Raw genomic sequence first — 18,028 nt, forward strand, 5'->3', positions numbered from 1 at the left:
CACCGGTGTGCTTGGGTAGCGGGTGGTGCTGTGGGTTAAACCACAGAGCCTAGGACTTGCCGATCAGAAAGTCAGCAGTTCGAATCCCCACGACGGGGTGAGCTCCCATTGCTCGGTCCCTGCTCCTGCCCACCTAGCAGTTCGAAAGCACGTCAAAGTGCAAGTAGATAAATAGGTACCACTCTGGTGGGAAGGTAAATGGTGTTCCCTCGGCCAATAAAGCGAGATGAGTGCCACAACCCTAGAGTCGGTCATGACTGGACCTAATGGTCAGGGGTCCCTTTACCCTTTACCTTTACCCATGTGCTATCTGAAACACATTGGTTGACAGGTGTGACCCCCCCCCCCAGCTTTCCTACCCCACTACTGTTGCCTCTTGAATAAGTAGGGAAGAGGAGGGTGGGGACAAAACTAGACAGGGCTCATCCAAACTTATCTTTTGCCACTCTCTTTCTGGGCCTGCACTTTAAATCTCTGTGTTTGGGCGCTTCTCACCCCCACCCCGAAGCTTTCGCCAGGAAAACCCGCTCTTTAACGCTCAATTGGAACAAACAGCAATTCAGGTTTTCCTTGTATTGTTGTTTGCTCGGATTCACTGGAGCAAAAGGCAAACAGAAATGCTCCGACACAGAGCCTAGATGTTTGGGTGAGCCCTTAGTTGGTCTCCCTACTAATACATGTGTGTCCCGTTTTTCCTTCCAAACAGCTCAAAGCGGCCACACGTGGTTCTCCCCCTCCCTGTTATATCCTGAGAAACACACACACACGCTGCAGGTTAGGCTGAGAGAATGTGAGTTCACATCCAGAAGGTATCAGGAAGACTGGGGGCTTTAAACTTTGGGGATTTAAGCTAGAATTATTTGGTTTAGCCTGCACTTGCTGCTAGCCCTATTGGTTGCAATGGGCACCAGCCCCACGGAACTCAGCAGAGAGGAGAAGTATGGGGAAGTCTTAGAATTAGTTGGTCCCACCTGCCTTTGGCTCTTAAGCTCAGGGTGACCATGCATGGTTCTTCCCCTCCTAGTTATATCCTGACAATAAGCTGGTCTCCAACCGTAATAAAATTATCTACCATCTATCTACCATCCTGGCAACCACCCATGCATGGTGGGTTCAGCTGAGAGACAGTGAAACAGTCCAATGTCACACCCAGAAAGATATATGGCTAGGTGGACATCTGAACTCTAGTCTCCCAGGTCCTAAGGTGCAACCACCACAGCAGGGGATGCTTCTGGGTATAGGGACCCTTCCCCAGCAAACTCTATGATTCTATGAGTCATAGAATCCCTTCCCCAGCAAACTCTATGGTTCTATGAATGAACTTATAAGGTAGGTGAAAATGCGACTCTCTTGTCCTCTCCCACAGAAGAGCTTGAATACCGTGCAGAAAAGCCCATTTGACAACAGCTTGCCGAAGCTGGGAAGAAATGACACATCTGAGGATTTCGAAGTGAAATATTTATTTCTTATTTTATTGTCAAAAGTTTCCGTTCCTAGCTAGAGAATGTAGGAAGGAGGGGGTGGGTGTTAAGAAGGTTGTCATCCCACAGGCCCCTGAGCACCATCTCCTGAAGGATTTGCTGGGTTTCCTTCTCACTGTTGTTGTGGCTGCTGCTGCTGCTGCTGCTGTCCGCCATGTTGTTGGTGGAACTTTTCATGGGAGCAATGGAGGAATCTTCCAACCAGGCGGGTCCATTCCTCAAAATTCACTACGTTGTCCTTGTTTGTATCCAGCTCATTAAAGAGTTGTTCCTTCGCTTGTTTCTTACGTGGACACTGCAGGGATTGAGAGTAGAAGTTTATTGCTATCAGAAAACAAAACTGTGGCCCTCCTGGCACTATTAGACTAGAATCATAGAATTGTAGAGTTGGAAGGGATCCTAAGGATCATCTAGTCCAACCCCCTGCAATGCAGGAATCTCAGCTAAAGCATCCAGCTGGCCCTCCAACATCTGCTTCAAAACCTCCAAGGGAGACCTTCTGAGGGCGACCGTTCCACTGTCAAACAGCTCTCACTCTCAAAAAGTTCTTCCTTCTGTTTAGTCGGAATCTCCTTTCTTGTAACTTGAAGCCATTGGTTCACGTCCTACTCTCTAGGGCAGGAGAAAACAAACTACATCCCATCCTCCCTGGCTTTTAACCAACCTTACTGAGATGGGTGGAAGTTGTATTTCAGATTAGCAGAACGAAATTAACACAGAGTAACATCGGTGGGCGTTTAACTCAGAACCAGACTCACATCCTGCTTATAGGCTTCCTTCCCATAGACGTATTTGAGAAAAGGATTCTAGGCTAGACAGGCTTTTGGCATGATCCGGAAACCAGACTCTTCTCAGAAGCATTGTTTTGAGGTGGTTGAGAGGTCCTGAACCCCGCTACCTCCTGCAACTTCCCCATATGTATCTTCCTATATAAAGCAAAATGTAGAATGTCGACATGCTCCGCATTTGGAGCAGCCACTGATAGGGGGCCACACAAACTGCAGGGTGAGGAATGGCAGGCCAGCCCAGGTGAGCTGCTTAATGGAGTGGGGAGGGGCTTACCCTATAGGTTTAGTAAGCCTGAACTCCCCTATCTTTTGCACATTCCCTGTTGGGGGTGGAAGGAGCTGTGAGGGTTTGGCAAGATGAGTGAGCAGAGATGGAGCCGTGTGTGTACAAGTGTGTGCACACACACAGACACGAACACAAACTTAGGGAAGGGGGAGAAATTTGATCCAATTCACATTTTAAGCCAAATCTACCAAACCAGCACTTTCCCAAGCTGTCCGCAACTCAGAACCCAGGCATCACTTGAAATCCTCAGTTCTCAGGATTTGGCAATGCGTTTCTCCAGCCAAGTAATAGGTACAAGTATATAAAAGTATATGCATTAAACCAGTAATGTGGGGAAAAATGCATTCTAACAGGGAAGATTGCTTTGCAAAAAAAAAAAAAAAGGTGTGTGTTCTGCAAAAATGCATTTTTAAGTGTGTTTATTGGTAGATAGCAGGAGAATACTTTTTAAAAGCTGTATGGAGAACTGAATTTCAGACTGGGAAAGGAGGACATGAGGGGAACTGAATTGGACATATCCACTCATCCCTAAGTAAACTTTGCTTTCATCTGAACATGCTTCAAAACACTGTCTTGGGGAGACGCCAGTCCCTCGCCATCTTAACATCCCCTGCACCTTAATGCCTATGTGCCAGCTAGGGCTTTAAGTGCCCGGCAGTTGCCCACGCCCTTCTGCTCTCCACCTCACCTCAACGCAGTCGGGAAACTGCTCAAGGATCATCTTCTTGAACTCCTGCTTGTCAAGGGTGTCAGATTGCCCAGCATACTTGTGGAAGACGTCGATCAGCTGATCAGCCAGGACTTGCATCTGAGTCTTGGACTTGGACATTCTGAAGGTTTTCGGTTGGCAACCTAGATAGACATATGAACATAAGAAGAACCCTATCAGATTCCACCAGAAAGCCCACAGTCAGGCCATGAAGATGAGAGACCTCCTTCACTCATAAAAACACAAGAGGAGGCCTACTGAGTCAGGAATAGAGTCCTACATAATTTGAATCTTATTACTTAACTTGTTCATTTAAGTTACTTAAAAGCTGCTTAATTCTCTAATGCAGACATGCAATTTATATTTTGGGCTTGTCTTAAAATAATGAAATTTTGGGGTGTCGTAGTAAATGAAATGGAAATAAAAACACGGGTGTTGGGCTGTCTCTCTCAACATCTGGAGAACACCCTGGTTTTGCCACCCCTGGTGGACACACCCTTATTTCTGAATTCACACCAAAGCTAAGTCCAGCCATTTTGTTGCCACACACACCCTCTCAAATTGAAAGTGTCAAGTTTCCAATATCAGCTAATCAGGTGTAGGGAATCCTTCTCCCTCCAGATGTTTTTGGAGTCCAAAAGCAAGCATGGCTGATGAGCAGGGATAATGGGAGGTCTAGTTCAGCAACCTTGGGAGAGCAGCAGGTTCCCAAACCTGAGCTAAGATATTTGGGGTCATGAGGCAAAGCATCTAACACTCCTCTCTTCCCCCTTTGCTGCCACCAAAATTAACTTCGACTATCTCCTACACTTGCCAAGAATCTGCTCAAGACAAGAGAATACAGAGAATGCTAGCTTAGTAAGGAAACGTAATCAGGAAAGCATAACCTTTTCACACCGGCTGCTAGGTGTCCATCTGAATCCTTTTAGGACAACCTTTCTGCCCTCCAGATGTTTTGGAATCCAGCTCCCTCCTATCAGCTCTGGCCAAGGGATATGATGTCAGGGCAGATGGGAGTTGTAGTCCAAAACAGTTAGATGGCGCCAGGTTAGAGAAAGGCTACCACAGAGCAAGCAGAGTCAATTTGGTGAACCTCAAGATGCTGTTAAGACTCCCAATTCCAGTGGTCAATGGTCCATGCTCAAGGTTGATGAGTGTCAGAGTTCAGCAACATCTGGAGAGCACCAAAATGACTGCCTCTGCTCTAAGACAGCCTAACCCAACCAGGTGTCCTCCCGTCATTTTGGACTTCAGCTCCCATCATCCCTGGCCATTGGCCACAGTGTTAGGTCTGATGGGAGTTGCAATGCCAAACAGCTGGCGAGAAATAGGTTGGGGAGACTTGCCTTAGAGCCAGGGTAGCTAGTACGGTGTCCTCCAGATGGGCTCACCTCCCATCAGTGCCAGCCAACATAGCCAATGGTCAGGAATGATGGAAGATAGAACCCATCAACGTCACCAAGTCCATCTAGGAGAAATATTCCTCTCTAACATGCTCTCTGCTATTGCTGCAGGGAGGATTATCTAGAGATGGGAAGGCCTGGGTTTGGTGTCCAGCAGCATCTGGTATCCACAGAGAGACAGACAGACAGACACGTGTTTTCCATCCCTGCCCAAGCTGCTACCCTCAAAAAGATTTAGCACCCAGCATCCAATGCAAAAGCTAAAACCTGAAAGCAGCACAAGAAGGCCTCCCGTTCTTCTCCAGCTTACCTCGGTCGGTGATCAACGAGAGAGCTAGGATGAGCCAAGGTGTGGTAGTGAGCCCTGTGACAGCCCCTCTTCTTATAGTCCCTGTCCAAATCCCTGCTCCCACCCACCCTAGTTGCAAAACCTTTGATCCTTCTCAAGCCATCTCCCTCTTGCACCACTCACCTCTTGCTTAAGATATCTGTGTTCTTCCTTCAGCTGCACACCGCTGTAGGGTTTTTCCCCCCTGCTACGGCTCTGTCATTTTCCAGTACCTTGTTTGCACAGCCTGTGAGGCAATCCTTTTGAAAGCTTTGTAAAACTCCGACAAATCCGGCTGGTTTTTTCCGCACAAAAAGCAGTCAGTAGGCAACTCTTCCTTTCTGGAAAAAGAAATAACAGTATCTGATAATGAAGTAGAGGAGAGTGGAATCTTGTGAAGGTCCTTTGTAGGTTCTTAAGATTCTTTTTAAAATATCAAAGGGGAACAAGAAATGAGTCAGATCAATGGAGCAAACTCTGGGTGAAGCCTCCTTTCAATTCGGTTTTAGTAAGGAACCAGGAATGGGTTTTGAAATTAATAAATCTGTGGAGTTTGGCCCCCTAGAAAGTTCACAGTGATTCGCCCAGGATCCTCTCCATACTGTTAGAGAGGATGCCACTCCTGTTACTTACGGTATTTCCATGCATGGTGGGATTGCCTAAAGGTGAAAGCATATCCGTTTTCACTGAAATGAATAAAACAACAAAGCGACAGATTGAACCACAGTTGTTTTCATTGTGTTTTTCTTCAGGAGGCAACATAGACTTACGCAGTAAGGAGCATGCTGGACACCTGTTACAAGCTGCAAGAAGTGTTATAGGACTTAATGTATTTTTAATCTTGGTTGGAAGCCGCCCAAAGTGGCTGGGGAAACCCAGCCAGATGGGCGGGGTACAAATAATAAATTATTATTATTATTACCCACACTTAGTTTGCCTCCACTCTTCCTGGACATGGTCCACACTTAAAAGCTCCATGTCCAAGCACCCTTTATTTTTTTGCTATGAGGGCTTTCCCCACGAAAACACACTCTTTAAAGCTCAATCGGAGCAAACAGAAAACCCAAATTGAAGTTTGTTCCGATGGAACGCTAAAGAGCAGCTTTTCGGCAGAAGCTGAGGGGCAAAAACAAAACGCTCTGATGTGGAGCTTCTAAGCACAGATCTGGGCAAACGGACAGTGTGGAATAAGCCCATAGTTAGGCATTGAAAATATCTCTCAGGTGCTATACTGTCAAACTGGTACCAAGTGGTATGGGACTGCGCAATGTGCTTTTAGGAAAATTAACAAACAAGATGAGGGTTATACAGAGCAGGGTTGAATAAAAATACTGAACAAAATAAAATATTGGGGTAGGCCCCAGGTAAACCCCACCCCACATAATCAATCACATGATGTGGTGCACGCACACCATTTGAATGGCAATGCCCATTAACCTAGGAGATGGCTCCTACGCAGGGCCGTCTTTACCCGGGGGTGCAAGGGGTGCAGGGCCCTCAGGCGACGAATTCTGGTGGGTGCCAAATGTATACCTACTATATACCGGTCCCTCTCGATCGGCGGCAATGAAAAGAAATGGAGCGAAAGTCCCCGCCCTACCTCCATCACTCCGTTACTAGGTAAAGGTAAAATGACCCCTGACCATTAGGTCCAGTCGTGACCGACTCTGGGGTTGCGGCGCTCATCTCACTTTATTGGCCGAGGGAGCCGGCGTACAGCTTCCGGGTCATGTGGCCAGCATGACTAAGCCGCTTCTGGCGAACCAGAGCAGTGCACTGAAACGCCGTTTACCTGGAGTGGTACCTATTTATCTACTTGTACTTGGACGTGCTTTCGAACTGCTAGGTTGGCAGGAGCAGGGACCAAGCAACGGGAGCTCACCCCGTCGTGGGGATTCGAACTGCTGACCTTCTGATTGGCAAGCCCTAGGCTCTGTGGTTTAACCCACAGCGCCACCCGCGTCCCTCACTCCGTTACTACGTAGCGTCAAATATTTCCCAATGAGTCTTCCACTGCGTCGTCGTTACAGGTGAGCGATTTCCCCCCTGAAGAAAGGTCAACAACTTCCCCCCTCCCAAAAAAAGCTCAATAAAAGTCAATTTGGGGGCGCTGGGCGGATCTTTGCACCCCGGCGGCACATATGGTAAAGACGGCCCTGCTCCTACGGTACAGGGTCAGATTAAGAAAGATGTTTACTGTGGTGTGGTCTGAGTTTATAGCATTTACTAATATTGAAGAGCAATATCAGCGTAGCTCAGCTGGTTAGACCGTGGTGATGGTAACACCAAGGTTGCAGGTTCAATCCCCGTATGGGACAGCTGCATTGTATTCCTGCATTGCAGGGGGTTGGGCTAGAATGGGTGCCCAGGTGTTGTTGGACTACAACTCCCATCATGCCTAGCCAGCATGACCAGTGGTCAGGGATGATGGGAGTTGTAGTCCAACAATATCTGGGGACCCACAGGTTGAGAACCGCTGGGTTAGATGATTCTCAGGGTCCCCTCCAACTCTACAATTCTATGAACCCCTGTTACCGCTATACAATAAGTTTTATTTGATGTAGGCACACCTTTCCTTTTCATGTGATATATTTCTAAAACAGTAAAATACATTTGAATTTTTATGTATAAATTTTGTAATTTGTTTTTAACTCATCGATCCTGGGAGAATGAATAACATGCTTACCTGCCTGGTGGATATGTTTTGGATATGCGATACACTGCAGTGGTAGGGTGTGTGTGTGATATATATATATTTCCTACTCTTTATGGTGCTTTTCTTCAGTTTTTTATCAGCTGCCCATCTTACGTTGCCTCAGTCCGTTTCTTTCAAGTGTATAACATACTTTCGACAGCCGCAATATTTTTCCTTTCTATGCTTCCTAGAATGTAATGAAGATAAATTAATTAAAACGGTTTGCTGCTGAGAGCATGGGTAGCCCTGGGGCTTCTGGGAAGCTACACTAAGTGTTGTGCAACCTTTTATGCTGGGTAAATTTTTTTGCAGCTGTGATGAAATGAGTTCAGTGGGTTATGTGCAACCAACTTACACTCTGTGGAAACCTACTGAAGTGAATAGACCTGAGTCATTCATGTCTATTCATGCCAATAGGCTTTCTCTGAGGCAAGAACAACTACTGGCTACAACGAGGGATGGGCTTATCTACCAATTCCAGTTCCTCATTTCTCCAGTCTTGCGTTCTGTATACCGTATTTCCACATCAGTGGGTGATTTATCTGTTTGCTGAAGCCCCCATGAAAACCCATCTCCATTTCTCCTAATACACCCATTACTGAGTGCAGTTTGACCTAACGCACATATTATGGCCCAGCATCTTTCCCAATAGGAATTGTAGGGCTGGAAGAGATGTCAAGGGTCACAGAGGTCAACGCCATGCAATGCAGGAATCACAACTGAAGTATCCCTGACAGGTGACCATCCAACCCCTGCTTGCTCCATCTTCCATGAGATAGGCCTTCAAATATTTGAAGATGGCTATCACATCCCCTCTCAGTCTTCTCTTCTCCAGGCTAAAACATACCAAGCTCCCTCAACCGTTCCTCATAAAACTTGGTTTCCAGGATCTTTGCTATCTTCGTCACCCTCCTCTGCACACAGTTTAGCTCATCAACGATGCATTTTGGGGTGTTGTTTTCACTTGAGAGATTCATGCACCAGCACGACTCAGGGTTGGGTAGGCATTCCTGCCTGCAAGTCCTGGCCAGATATGGCCTGCCATTTACCAGCACCACATCTACGTGCCCTGTGAGGAATGCGAGCAGTGTCAGGTTTACGTATAAGCTAAACAAGCTATAGCATTGGGGCCTGCTCTCTTGGGGGACCCCAAAAAAATTAAAGGGGAAAAAACTGAATGTCCAAAATATAAGATAAAAAACAAATAAAATAAAAACAGCATACAGCAACCGTGTTTTGTGTTGTGTAGGCTCCTGTTGTCAGGTGTGTGTGCAGGAGCCAGGCCCTGTGACCAATAGGACTTTGCAGGACTGGGGCCTTCCTAAGTTTGTTCTGAAGAGGCAAGCTGTGGCCGCACAGGTGAGGCCGATTGGTAACTCACAGCACCTGGTGGCAAGAGCCAGGAAGGGATATAAGGTCAGCATTTCCCTTCGGCTCTTTTCCACAGCAACACATTCACTGCCCTGCTGCGTTTGGCTCCTTGGCTCCTTGCTTCTTGATCCTCGGACCCCTGACTTCATGACTCCTTGCTTCCTGACTCCTGCCTTCTGGACTCCCGTTCCTGCTCCCACCCCGCCATCTTGCCCCTGGCCCTGACATCCCCAGCTGGGACTTTGATCGCCCGTGAACCAGACCGTGACACCTATAATGTAAGTCATGGGCCACGCCTGCTAGCCTGCTCCCTAAAATATCACTGGTTTGCTCCTTTCTATATGTATGGTGCCTACATTCTGCATGGACTGGTTGCATGGCAACATGCGCAAATGGCTTTAGATACCTATTGGGTCCGTAAATTACCATATAGCATATATTCAACACAAAAAAGAGTGACAATTTGTTGTTGGCAAAGGACAGCTGGACATATAAAGGGCCCCATTACCTTCAGTAGCCTAGGGCTTCATCAAACCTAAATCTGGCCCTGGGAAGAAGGAGCTAACTCCTAAGTGCTGAGGTCCCTTTGCCTCCCCAATAAAATATGTGAGGGAGCCAGCATGCACCCCAAGCCGATGGGCATTTCCATTCAAATGGTCTGCATGTGCTGTGTCATGTGATCGATTTTGCAGGGCTGGGCTTACCTGGGCCCAACATTTTTTTAATTCAAGTTGGCACTGTGAGGCACTCCTTATAAGTCTGCTTTCTGTGAGGTCTAGAACTATTGCTTTTTTCCTTAAAAAAAGTTTAGGGGTACTCTCTTTTTCCTACCCATATTGAAATAAAAAGTAAAGTAAAGGTACCCCTGCCCGTGCAGGCCAGTCTTGCCAGACTCTAGGGTTGTGCGCCCATCTCACTCAAGAGGCCAGGGGCCAGCGCTGTCCGGAGACACTTCCGGGTCACGTGGCCAGCGTGACAAGCTGCATCTGGCGAGCCAGCGCAGCACACGGAACGCCGTTTACCTTCCCGCTGGTAAGCGGTCCCTATTTATCTACTTGCACCCGAGGGTGCTTTCGAACTGCTAGGTAGGCAGGCGCTGGGACCGAACGACGGGAGCTCACCCCGCCGCAGGGATTCGAACCGCCGACCATGCGATCGGCAAGTCCTAGGTGCTGAGGCTTTAACCCACAGCGCCACCCGCGTCCCTCATATTGAAATACTGCCCCTCAATGAGGCCAAACTTAGATTCACAAAATGTTTAGAGGTATGCGTACCCCCAGGGAAAAGCACTGTCTAGACCTGTGGCAAATATCCCCAATTCTACACCCATTTCGGCTGGTTTCTTACCCCTAGGCACCATTACATTTATTAAAATGGGAATAAAAGGTACATTTCTATTTTTGTCCTGGCCTTCAGAGGGAAGCCACACTGGAATATCGCTACTCCCTGTTCCCTATCTTGAACCTATAGCCTTATATCTCTTGTTACAAAAAGAAAATCTTGACTTGGCCCAACTTTCTCTATCCCCTGCTCATAGATGAAACGAATGTTATTTTTCACCTGGATACTTTTAGCACACTCAAATGTGAGCCAAACACATTCTTGTACAACTTGGGTTTCGATAACAAGTCTGCACAACTGATACGCTTTATTAAAAGCAGCAAATGTTTGCATCTGATGTAGTTTTCTTAAGATGTTTCTAACCTTATTTTACTTTGGTGATAGTAGGCTTTGTTTAATCAAAGTTGTTGCAGAAGTTGCAAGGTATGTATTGGGGGCATATGTTTTATCAAATCCTCACATAAAGCTTGATCTTTTGTGGCATGCGGTCTTGTTTTTCTTTGAGAAAGGTAAGAAAAAATTATATCCTTCAAAGGAAAAAATTGTGTGTAATTATTGCTTACTTTGAGCACAGCACCTTTTGCTTGTTGTTCAGTTCTAGCCTTGCTGATTTGGGTAATTGTGATTTAATTGGGGTTTCTCAGCTTACCTAATATTTTGCCATTATGTCAATATTTTATGAGGATCATATGCTATTAACTTCATGGTTATTTTCTTTTTTGGGGGTAATAATTTTTATTAGTTTTCCATCTTAAAAATCCAATATTAGCCTTATCAATACAAATTCAAACACCAATCAATCAAATAGCCAATTACATAATTTAGGTGGGCCCCCATGTGCTAGATTTCAAGGTTGAATAATTCCCTTTAATTCTGCTTTCAAACTATTATTCAATCCAATTACAGTCCAATCTTAATAGTAATCCCTTATGCAACAGCTACAATATTTTTAACTTCAATTCATGTTGACGCATTTAATTTGTGATTCGCAAGTTCTTCTTCCTGTGTGCAGCGTTGATTTTAACCATATTGTTATGTCTAACTCGGTTATTACGAGCAAAGGAAATGTATTTGCTGTGTTTCTGAAGAATCATTGAACAACGTGTTTTCTGTGCGCTGATAGGAAGGGGGACTCAAGATATTGAAGGTCACACGCAGAGAGCTTCACAGCAGACCGGGAGCTTGAAACCTGGTCTGCCAGGTCCCAATCTGCTCTCAGCAGGCGGCTGTGTTCTTACTATCAACCAGCCCTGGGCTTTTTCCTGCCTGTCAACTGCCTCTTCTCTAGGTGTCAGTGTTGCCCTTGGGGATGTCAGTAAGGAGAACGAGGATGGAGACAAAACTAGAATTCGTTGGTTCTGCCAGTTCTTGGATCTGGTTCCAGCTGCTCAGAAATGGAGGGAGGGAGCAGTTAACCAACAAAGGAAAAACGGCAGACAAAATTATATAATAATAATTTATTATTTATACCTCGCCCGTCTGGCTGTGCTTCCCCAGCCACTCTGGGCAGCTTCCAATTGAGTGTTAAAAACAGTACAGCATTAAATATTAAAAACTTCCCTAAACAGGGCTGCCTTCAGATGTCTTTTAAAGATAAGATAGCTGCTTATTTCTTTCACATCTGATAGGAGGGCATTCCACAGGGCGGGTGCCACTACCAAGAAGGCCCTCTGTCTGGTTCCCTGTAACCTCACTTCTCGCAATGAGGGAATCACCAGAAGGCCCTCGGCACTGGATCTCTGTGTCCGGGCTGAACGATGGGGGTGAAAATTGATGGATTATGCAGAAATGGGAAGTTTAACTAACAGAACGAGAGGTCAGGAAGGGGGGAAAGCACTTAAGGAAGAGTGGGGGAAATTTGTAGACTATTTGAAGGATAACTGTAAACAAGTTAAAACGTTAGAAGGACTAGCAGTATATAATTAAGTTGTGAGATAATGAGAAAGAATTAATACAGAATGACTAGAACATAGGTCTGCAAACTTTTTCAGCAGGGGGCCGGTCCACTGTCCCTCAGACCTTGTGGGGGGCCAGACTATTTTTGGGGGGTGGGGAATGAACAAATTCCTATGCCCCACAAATAACCCAGAGGTGCATTTTAAATAAAAGCGCACATTCTACTCATGTAAAAACATGCTGATTTCTGGACTGTCCGCAGGCTGGATTTAGAAGGCAATTGGGCCAAATCCGGCCTCCAGGCCTTTGTTTGCGTACCCATGGATTATAATATGCAGCAGCAGAGGATAACCAGAATGGACTATGGAAGGGGGAAAGGGAAGTTGATGGTGTATTGGTTTCTGTTGGTGAATGTAAAGGTGAAAACTTGTAAAAGTGAAGATTGCAAATAAAATTTATTTTAAGAGAATCTGGTTCCACCTGCTGCTGGTCTCCCAGTTTTTACCTCCTAAGTAGCTCAAGGTGACTATAGTGGCTTCTCCTGCTCCCTGTTAAATCCTCATAACCCTCCTTGCATGCTAGGTTAAGCTGAGACAGTAGTGCCCCAAAGGTCGCACCCACAAAGATTCATAGATGAGTGGAGATTTGAACCCCGGACTCTCAGGCAGTGGCATAACATGGGTTGCCAGAACACAGGGCCATGCAGAGTGGGAGAGAGGGAGGGAGGGAGGGAGACAGATGGAATACGCATACGCATTCAGCTGCCTAACAGCGTCTGCGTCAAACGAGATTGCAGCCGTAGAGATAAGGAAAGAAGAGTCGTTCCATTGTCTGGAAAGCTCTCTTCCTGGTTTCCATGGGGAAGCCGTTTTCAATGGAGTCCAGGAATGGAAGCACACAGCTTTATTGAAGCAGCACTGGGAGTTGAAATTTTGCGCCCCCTAACAATTTTGCTCCTGGGGCGACTGGCCCTGCTGCACCACTGCTCTCAGTTCCAACACTGCAACAATCACACCAAGGGTTGCTTATAGGTATATTAGGATTGCCATATTTCAAAAGGGGGGGTGGGGGGAGTTTTTAAGCTTTATTTGGTTGTGCAAGATCTCAAAAAAACAACAACCTGAAGTCTTTGAGCTATTATAAATTAAATTCGCCCAAATCGACATGGGTTGCCATACACTCTGACATTTCAGTGGTTTCCTCCCGGACACTGTTTCTGATGTTGAAATCCCAGCTATGTCTGGGGAAATTAAAATACTTGACCTAGATGGGAATGAACTTCTAAGATGGAAGGAGGTGTGTGAAGAAGCTAATCTTCCATAGTCTCCCAGGAAAGAGATTGAATATAGAAAAGCCAGTAAGACTGCAGTTTGTCAGACTGAGGTTGAAATAAGACACCAAATGATTTCCAAGTTAAATGTTTATTTTATTCTTTTGCCAAAGCATTACATTCCAAGATAGTGAATGCGGATAGCGGTTTGTGAATATTTGGAAGGTTAGTATCCAACACTCCTCTGACATCTCCTGGAGGACTTGCTGGGCCATTTTTCCAGTGGCCAAGGGGACGCCCTTCTTACTTGCGGACTTTGTCATTAGTTTCAGCAATGAATTTTGAAATCAGACGGCCCACTTCTGCAAAACTCAGTTTGCCGTCCTTGTTTATGTCTGCCTCCACAAAGAGCTGGTCTCTCTTTTGTTGCTTCAAGGGAGACTGCAGTGTTAGGGGTGGGGAAATGGAGAAAAAAAGACTTCAGATGTGATTGTTGCATTTCCCCACCCAAGTAATATGTATAAAATTTCATATGTTGCGCAAAGTGTGCATATATATATATATATATACACACACATATGCAATAATAACAAACAAAAATGCAGCATATTAGGGAAAGGTGCTTTGCAAAAATGTGTATATTGGGGAAAAATGCTTACAAAAATATGTTTAATAGGAAAGAATTACAATAAACATTTTTTAAAAAAACGCAGCACAAATGGGGAGAACGGATTTTAAGACTGAAAAGAGACTGAAACAGACATATCTGCCCACCCCTAGATATGCTTTGTTTTCAGAGTAGCTGAGCATGCTCCAAAGCAGAGACCTGGTGAGATTTCAGCCCCTCCCCATCTTAACTTGGCCGAAGGAACCTTGAACATTGGTGCCAGTGGGTGTCCCAGGCCCTTGAGTGGCCAGAATTTGCCCCTACCTCCTCTTATCTCCCCTCACCTCATCAGTGTCAGGAAACTGCTCCTCCAGCATCTTCTTAAATGCCTGCTTGTCAAGGCTGTCAGAATTCCCAGAATACCTGTAGTAGAGTTCTATGTATTGTTCAATAAGTTGTTGCAACTGAGTCTTGGGCTTGGACATTCCGAAGGGCTTCTGGTGGCAACCTGGGAATTGATAGGAACACATGAGCGGCTCTGCCTGGGTAGTTCAGTTGGTTAGAGCGTATTGCTGATAACCCCAAGGTTGCAGGTTTGATCCCCATCTTTGGACCAGATGATCCTCAGGCTCCCTTCCAACTCTGCAATTCTATGATTCTTCTGGATCAAGAATAAGGTGTCCATGTGACCTACCTAACACAGGACAGCTCTCCTTTTGGATTCTATTTTTTATTTAGCTCGTTTAAGTGCTGTTCAGATGGCTTACATGTTCACCTACTTACATATTGATCAATTGCATTATCTACTTACCCAAGTTTCTACTGCAAACATGCAACATGTATTGCGAACTATCTTAAAAGAATGTATTTTTACCATGATGCAATAAGGGAAATGGAAATAACCAGTGCTTTTTTTTCTTAAAAAAAATTGTTTAGGGGTATTCTCATTTTCCTACTCATATTTAAATACTGCTCCTCAATGAGGCCAAACCTGGATTCAAAAATGTTTAGGGGTATGTGTACCCCTGTGTACCCCCAGAAAAAAAGCACTGGAAATAATCCCAGGATGGGCACTCGCAACAGACCTCTGTGTTATTTTTGTTTTTTAGTTGGTTAAAGATCTGGCCATAAATTGCAATACACAGAGGGGTTTTGAGCCGGAACTCAGCAAAAGTCAGGTGGGCGCCATTGCCATTGCAGTGGTACCTCTAGATATGAACGGGATCCGTTCCGGAGCCCCGTTCACATCTAGAATCAAATGTAACTAGCGACGGCGCGTCTGGGCACGCACGAGTCGCTTTTCACCGCTTCTGCTCATGCGCATGATGTCATTTTGAGCGCCTGCGCAAGCGGCGAAACCCGGAAGTAACGAGCTCCGTTACTTCCAGGTTGCCAAGGAGCGCAACTCGAACTCTCACAACTTGAAGTGTATTCAACCCAAGGTATGACTGTATAAGAGAACAAGTGAGGCATTCACGGTGAGTTCTGGCACTTCTTTTCCTAGAAAAATAGCAAGGGTGATACATGCTTTCTGCCTATCTGTCAAAACTCAAAAAACTCAAAAATATAAAGATAAATATCTCAAGTAGATATGCAAAACCTGGAGACCTAGTAAACATGGTGAAATCGACTAATATAGCCAGGGGCAAAGAGAGTGGACAGCCTTGGAACTGTTTTCTTCAGAAATGGAGAGTTTTCATAATGTGTTGGTGCAACAGAGTGCAAGGAAATGGTAGCTATTAAATGTAAATCCTGAAGTGCTGACAAGGATACTCTTAAATATCTTGGACTGGACACAGCCATGTTGTTCTGTTAGCAGAAGAATCTCCACTTGCATAACTGAACTTTACCTTTCTTGTTTCCCTAGGCTCCCACCACCCCAAAAAAAAAATATCTGCTCCAGAGGGTTGGGGAAACTTTCAGAACGGGGGTCTGTATGGAAGGAGACAACCCTTGAGATAGTTAGGGAGTGAGACATCCAGGGCTTTAAACACCAATATGAGCACCTTGAATTGGGCTGGAGCAGCTGCAAAATGGGGAACTTACAATCCTCCAAAGGTTGCCGGACTTTGTCATCCTTGTCCATTGACCATGCTGGCTGGGGCTAGTGGCAATTGGAATCCCAAGCATCTGGAAAAACTACAATTTTTTCATCCCTGCCCTAGCTGATAATCTCAAGAAGATTTAGCACCCTATGTCCAATGTATTACCCAACAAGAACCCAAGAAAGCTTCCCATAGCTTCAGCTTACCTTGGTGGTGGTGAACAAGAGAGTTCGAATGTGCCAAAGTTGGATGAAGAGCCCTAAATCGCTCCCACCTCTTATACCCCATCTAGATTTCTGCTCCGACCCCCCACTTATGAAATCTTTGCTCCTTCTCAACTGTCACTCCCCAGTTGCACCCATTAACCCTGACCACCATGTGTTCAAGATATCTGATTAAGATCTTCCTCTGGGGGCTGGGGTTCCCTCCCTGCAACTTGTGTCGAATCACCGTCCATCATTTAGTAGCATCAAGTTCATACCATCTGTGCAACATTGCTTTCTTAGAATGCATGGATCATATTGCGGTTGAACTGTTTTGTGGATATAGGTGGGGCCTGAAGTTTCTCAAATCAGCATGCATTCTTGCGCAATATGCATGCTGGGTGCATTTTTTGCTGCAATGGTTTGAATGATTTCGATGGGTCCTATGAAGCCAGCTTATACCCAGAGCAGCCCCCGCTAAAACACATTGAACTAGAGTTAGCCGGGTCTATTACAATGGGTTTACTCTGAGTAGGACTCCCACTGGCTACAAGTAGAGATTGATGGATCTATCAATTTCAGTTCCTCATTCCTTCTTCACACACCTCTTCAGAGACACCCTATAAGTGACCCGATTTTGACGGGACAGTCACAAAAAAATGTTAAGCCACCATGGCTTTGAGACTTTGTCCTGAATGTCTCGATTCCCAAAGTGGTTAGAAAAAGAGGTGCCGGAACTCACCATGGACACCTGCCCTGTTCTCTTATATTGGCGATGGCAAGCACCAGAGGGGTGCCAGAACTGAGTTCCAGAACTGAGAGAGCCAGTGTGGTGTAGTGGTTAAGAGCGGTGGACTCGTAATCTGGTGAACCGGGTTCGCATCTCCTCTCCTCCACATGCAGCTACTGGGTGACCTTGGGCCAGTCACACTTCTTTGAAGTGTCTCAGCCCCACTCGCCTCACAGAGTGTTTGTTGTGGGGGAGGAAGGGAAAGCAGAATGTTAGCCGCTTTGAGACTCCTTAGGGTAGTGATAAAGGGACGCGGGTGGCACTGTGGGTTAAACCACAGAGCTTGCCGATCAGAAGGTCGGTGGTTCAAATCCCCACGACAGAGTGAGCTCCCATTGCTCAGTCCCAGCTCCTGCCAACCTAGCAGTTCGAAAGCACGTCAAAGTGCAAGCAGATAAATAGGTACCACTTCGGCGGGAAGGTAAACGGCGTTTCCGTGCACTGCTCTGGTTCACCAGAAGCGGCTTAGTCATGCTGGCCACATGACCCGGAAGCTGTACGCCAGCTCCCTCGGCCAGTAAAGCGAGATGAGGGCCGCAACCCCAGAGTCGGTCACGATTGGACCTAATGGTCAGGGGTCCCTTTACCTTTTAGGGTAGTGATAAAGCAGGATATTAAATCCAAACTCTTCTTCTCTTAGTCTTCCATTAAGTTCCAGCTCAAAAAAAGCCCAAGGTACGGCCATTAGTACAGCAGCTCCTGCCACCATTTTTAGCACACACATGCACACACACTCCTCCTTCTCCAAAAAACAAGGGTACCCCTGTCCACCCACTCCCTTCTCTTCCTCCTCCTGCTCCTACGGTAGAGGAGGC

The 18,028-nt window shown here is 46.0% G+C and overlaps 2 protein-coding genes across 3 annotated transcripts; both read right to left on the reverse strand.

Moving 5' to 3' along the window:
• Nucleotides 1-1,443: 1,443 nt before the first annotated feature.
• LOC128403718 (protein S100-A9-like) lies at nt 1,444-5,084 on the reverse strand. The gene is made up of 3 exons (XM_053368751.1): nt 4,978-5,084; nt 3,244-3,407; nt 1,444-1,776 (listed from the first exon to the last, which is right to left on the reverse strand). The coding sequence occupies exons 2-3, from the start codon at nt 3,382-3,384 to the stop codon at nt 1,594-1,596; spliced, it is 324 nt and encodes a 107-aa protein (XP_053224726.1). The 5' UTR covers nt 3,385-3,407; nt 4,978-5,084; the 3' UTR covers nt 1,444-1,593.
• An 8,658-nt stretch (nt 5,085-13,742) lies between these two features.
• Nucleotides 13,743-16,516, reverse strand: LOC128403714 (protein S100-A10-like). 2 transcript variants are annotated; one of them, XM_053368743.1, is made up of 3 exons: nt 16,427-16,516; nt 14,520-14,683; nt 13,743-14,009 (listed from the first exon to the last, which is right to left on the reverse strand). In XM_053368743.1, exons 1-3 carry the CDS (start codon nt 16,506-16,508, stop codon nt 13,872-13,874), a joined length of 384 nt encoding a protein of 127 aa, XP_053224718.1. In that variant the 5' UTR covers nt 16,509-16,516; the 3' UTR covers nt 13,743-13,871. The 2 variants fall into 2 exon arrangements, with proteins under 2 accessions (XP_053224718.1, XP_053224719.1); XM_053368744.1 differs by lacking the exon at nt 16,427-16,516 and adding an exon at nt 16,222-16,298.
• Between the last annotated feature and the right edge of the window lie 1,512 nt (nt 16,517-18,028).

The sequence above is a fragment of the Podarcis raffonei genome, chromosome 16 (genome assembly GCF_027172205.1).
Source record: "Podarcis raffonei isolate rPodRaf1 chromosome 16, rPodRaf1.pri, whole genome shotgun sequence".
Classification (NCBI taxonomy): Eukaryota; Metazoa; Chordata; class Lepidosauria; order Squamata; family Lacertidae; genus Podarcis; species Podarcis raffonei.

What these genes read in the sequence shown, in the direction of transcription:
- LOC128403718 (XM_053368751.1), bottom strand. Translation starts at nt 3,384, where the DNA reads ATGTCCAAGTCCAAGACTCAGATGCAAGTCCTGGCTGATCAGCTGATC. An exon ending in AGTTTCCCGACTGCGTTGAG is followed by an intron (nt 1,777 to 3,243) that starts GTGAGGTGGAGA and finishes CAATCCCTGCAG; the next exon opens with TGTCCACGTAAGAAACAAGC.
- LOC128403714 (XM_053368743.1), bottom strand. Translation starts at nt 16,508, where the DNA reads ATGGGGTATAAGAGGTGGGAGCGATTTAGGGCTCTTCATCCAACTTTG. An exon ending in TCTTGTTCACCACCACCAAG is followed by an intron (nt 14,684 to 16,426) that starts GTAAGCTGAAGC and finishes ATCAATTCCCAG; the next exon opens with GTTGCCACCAGAAGCCCTTC. An exon ending in AGTTTCCTGACACTGATGAG is followed by an intron (nt 14,010 to 14,519) that starts GTGAGGGGAGAT and finishes CTAACACTGCAG; the next exon opens with TCTCCCTTGAAGCAACAAAA.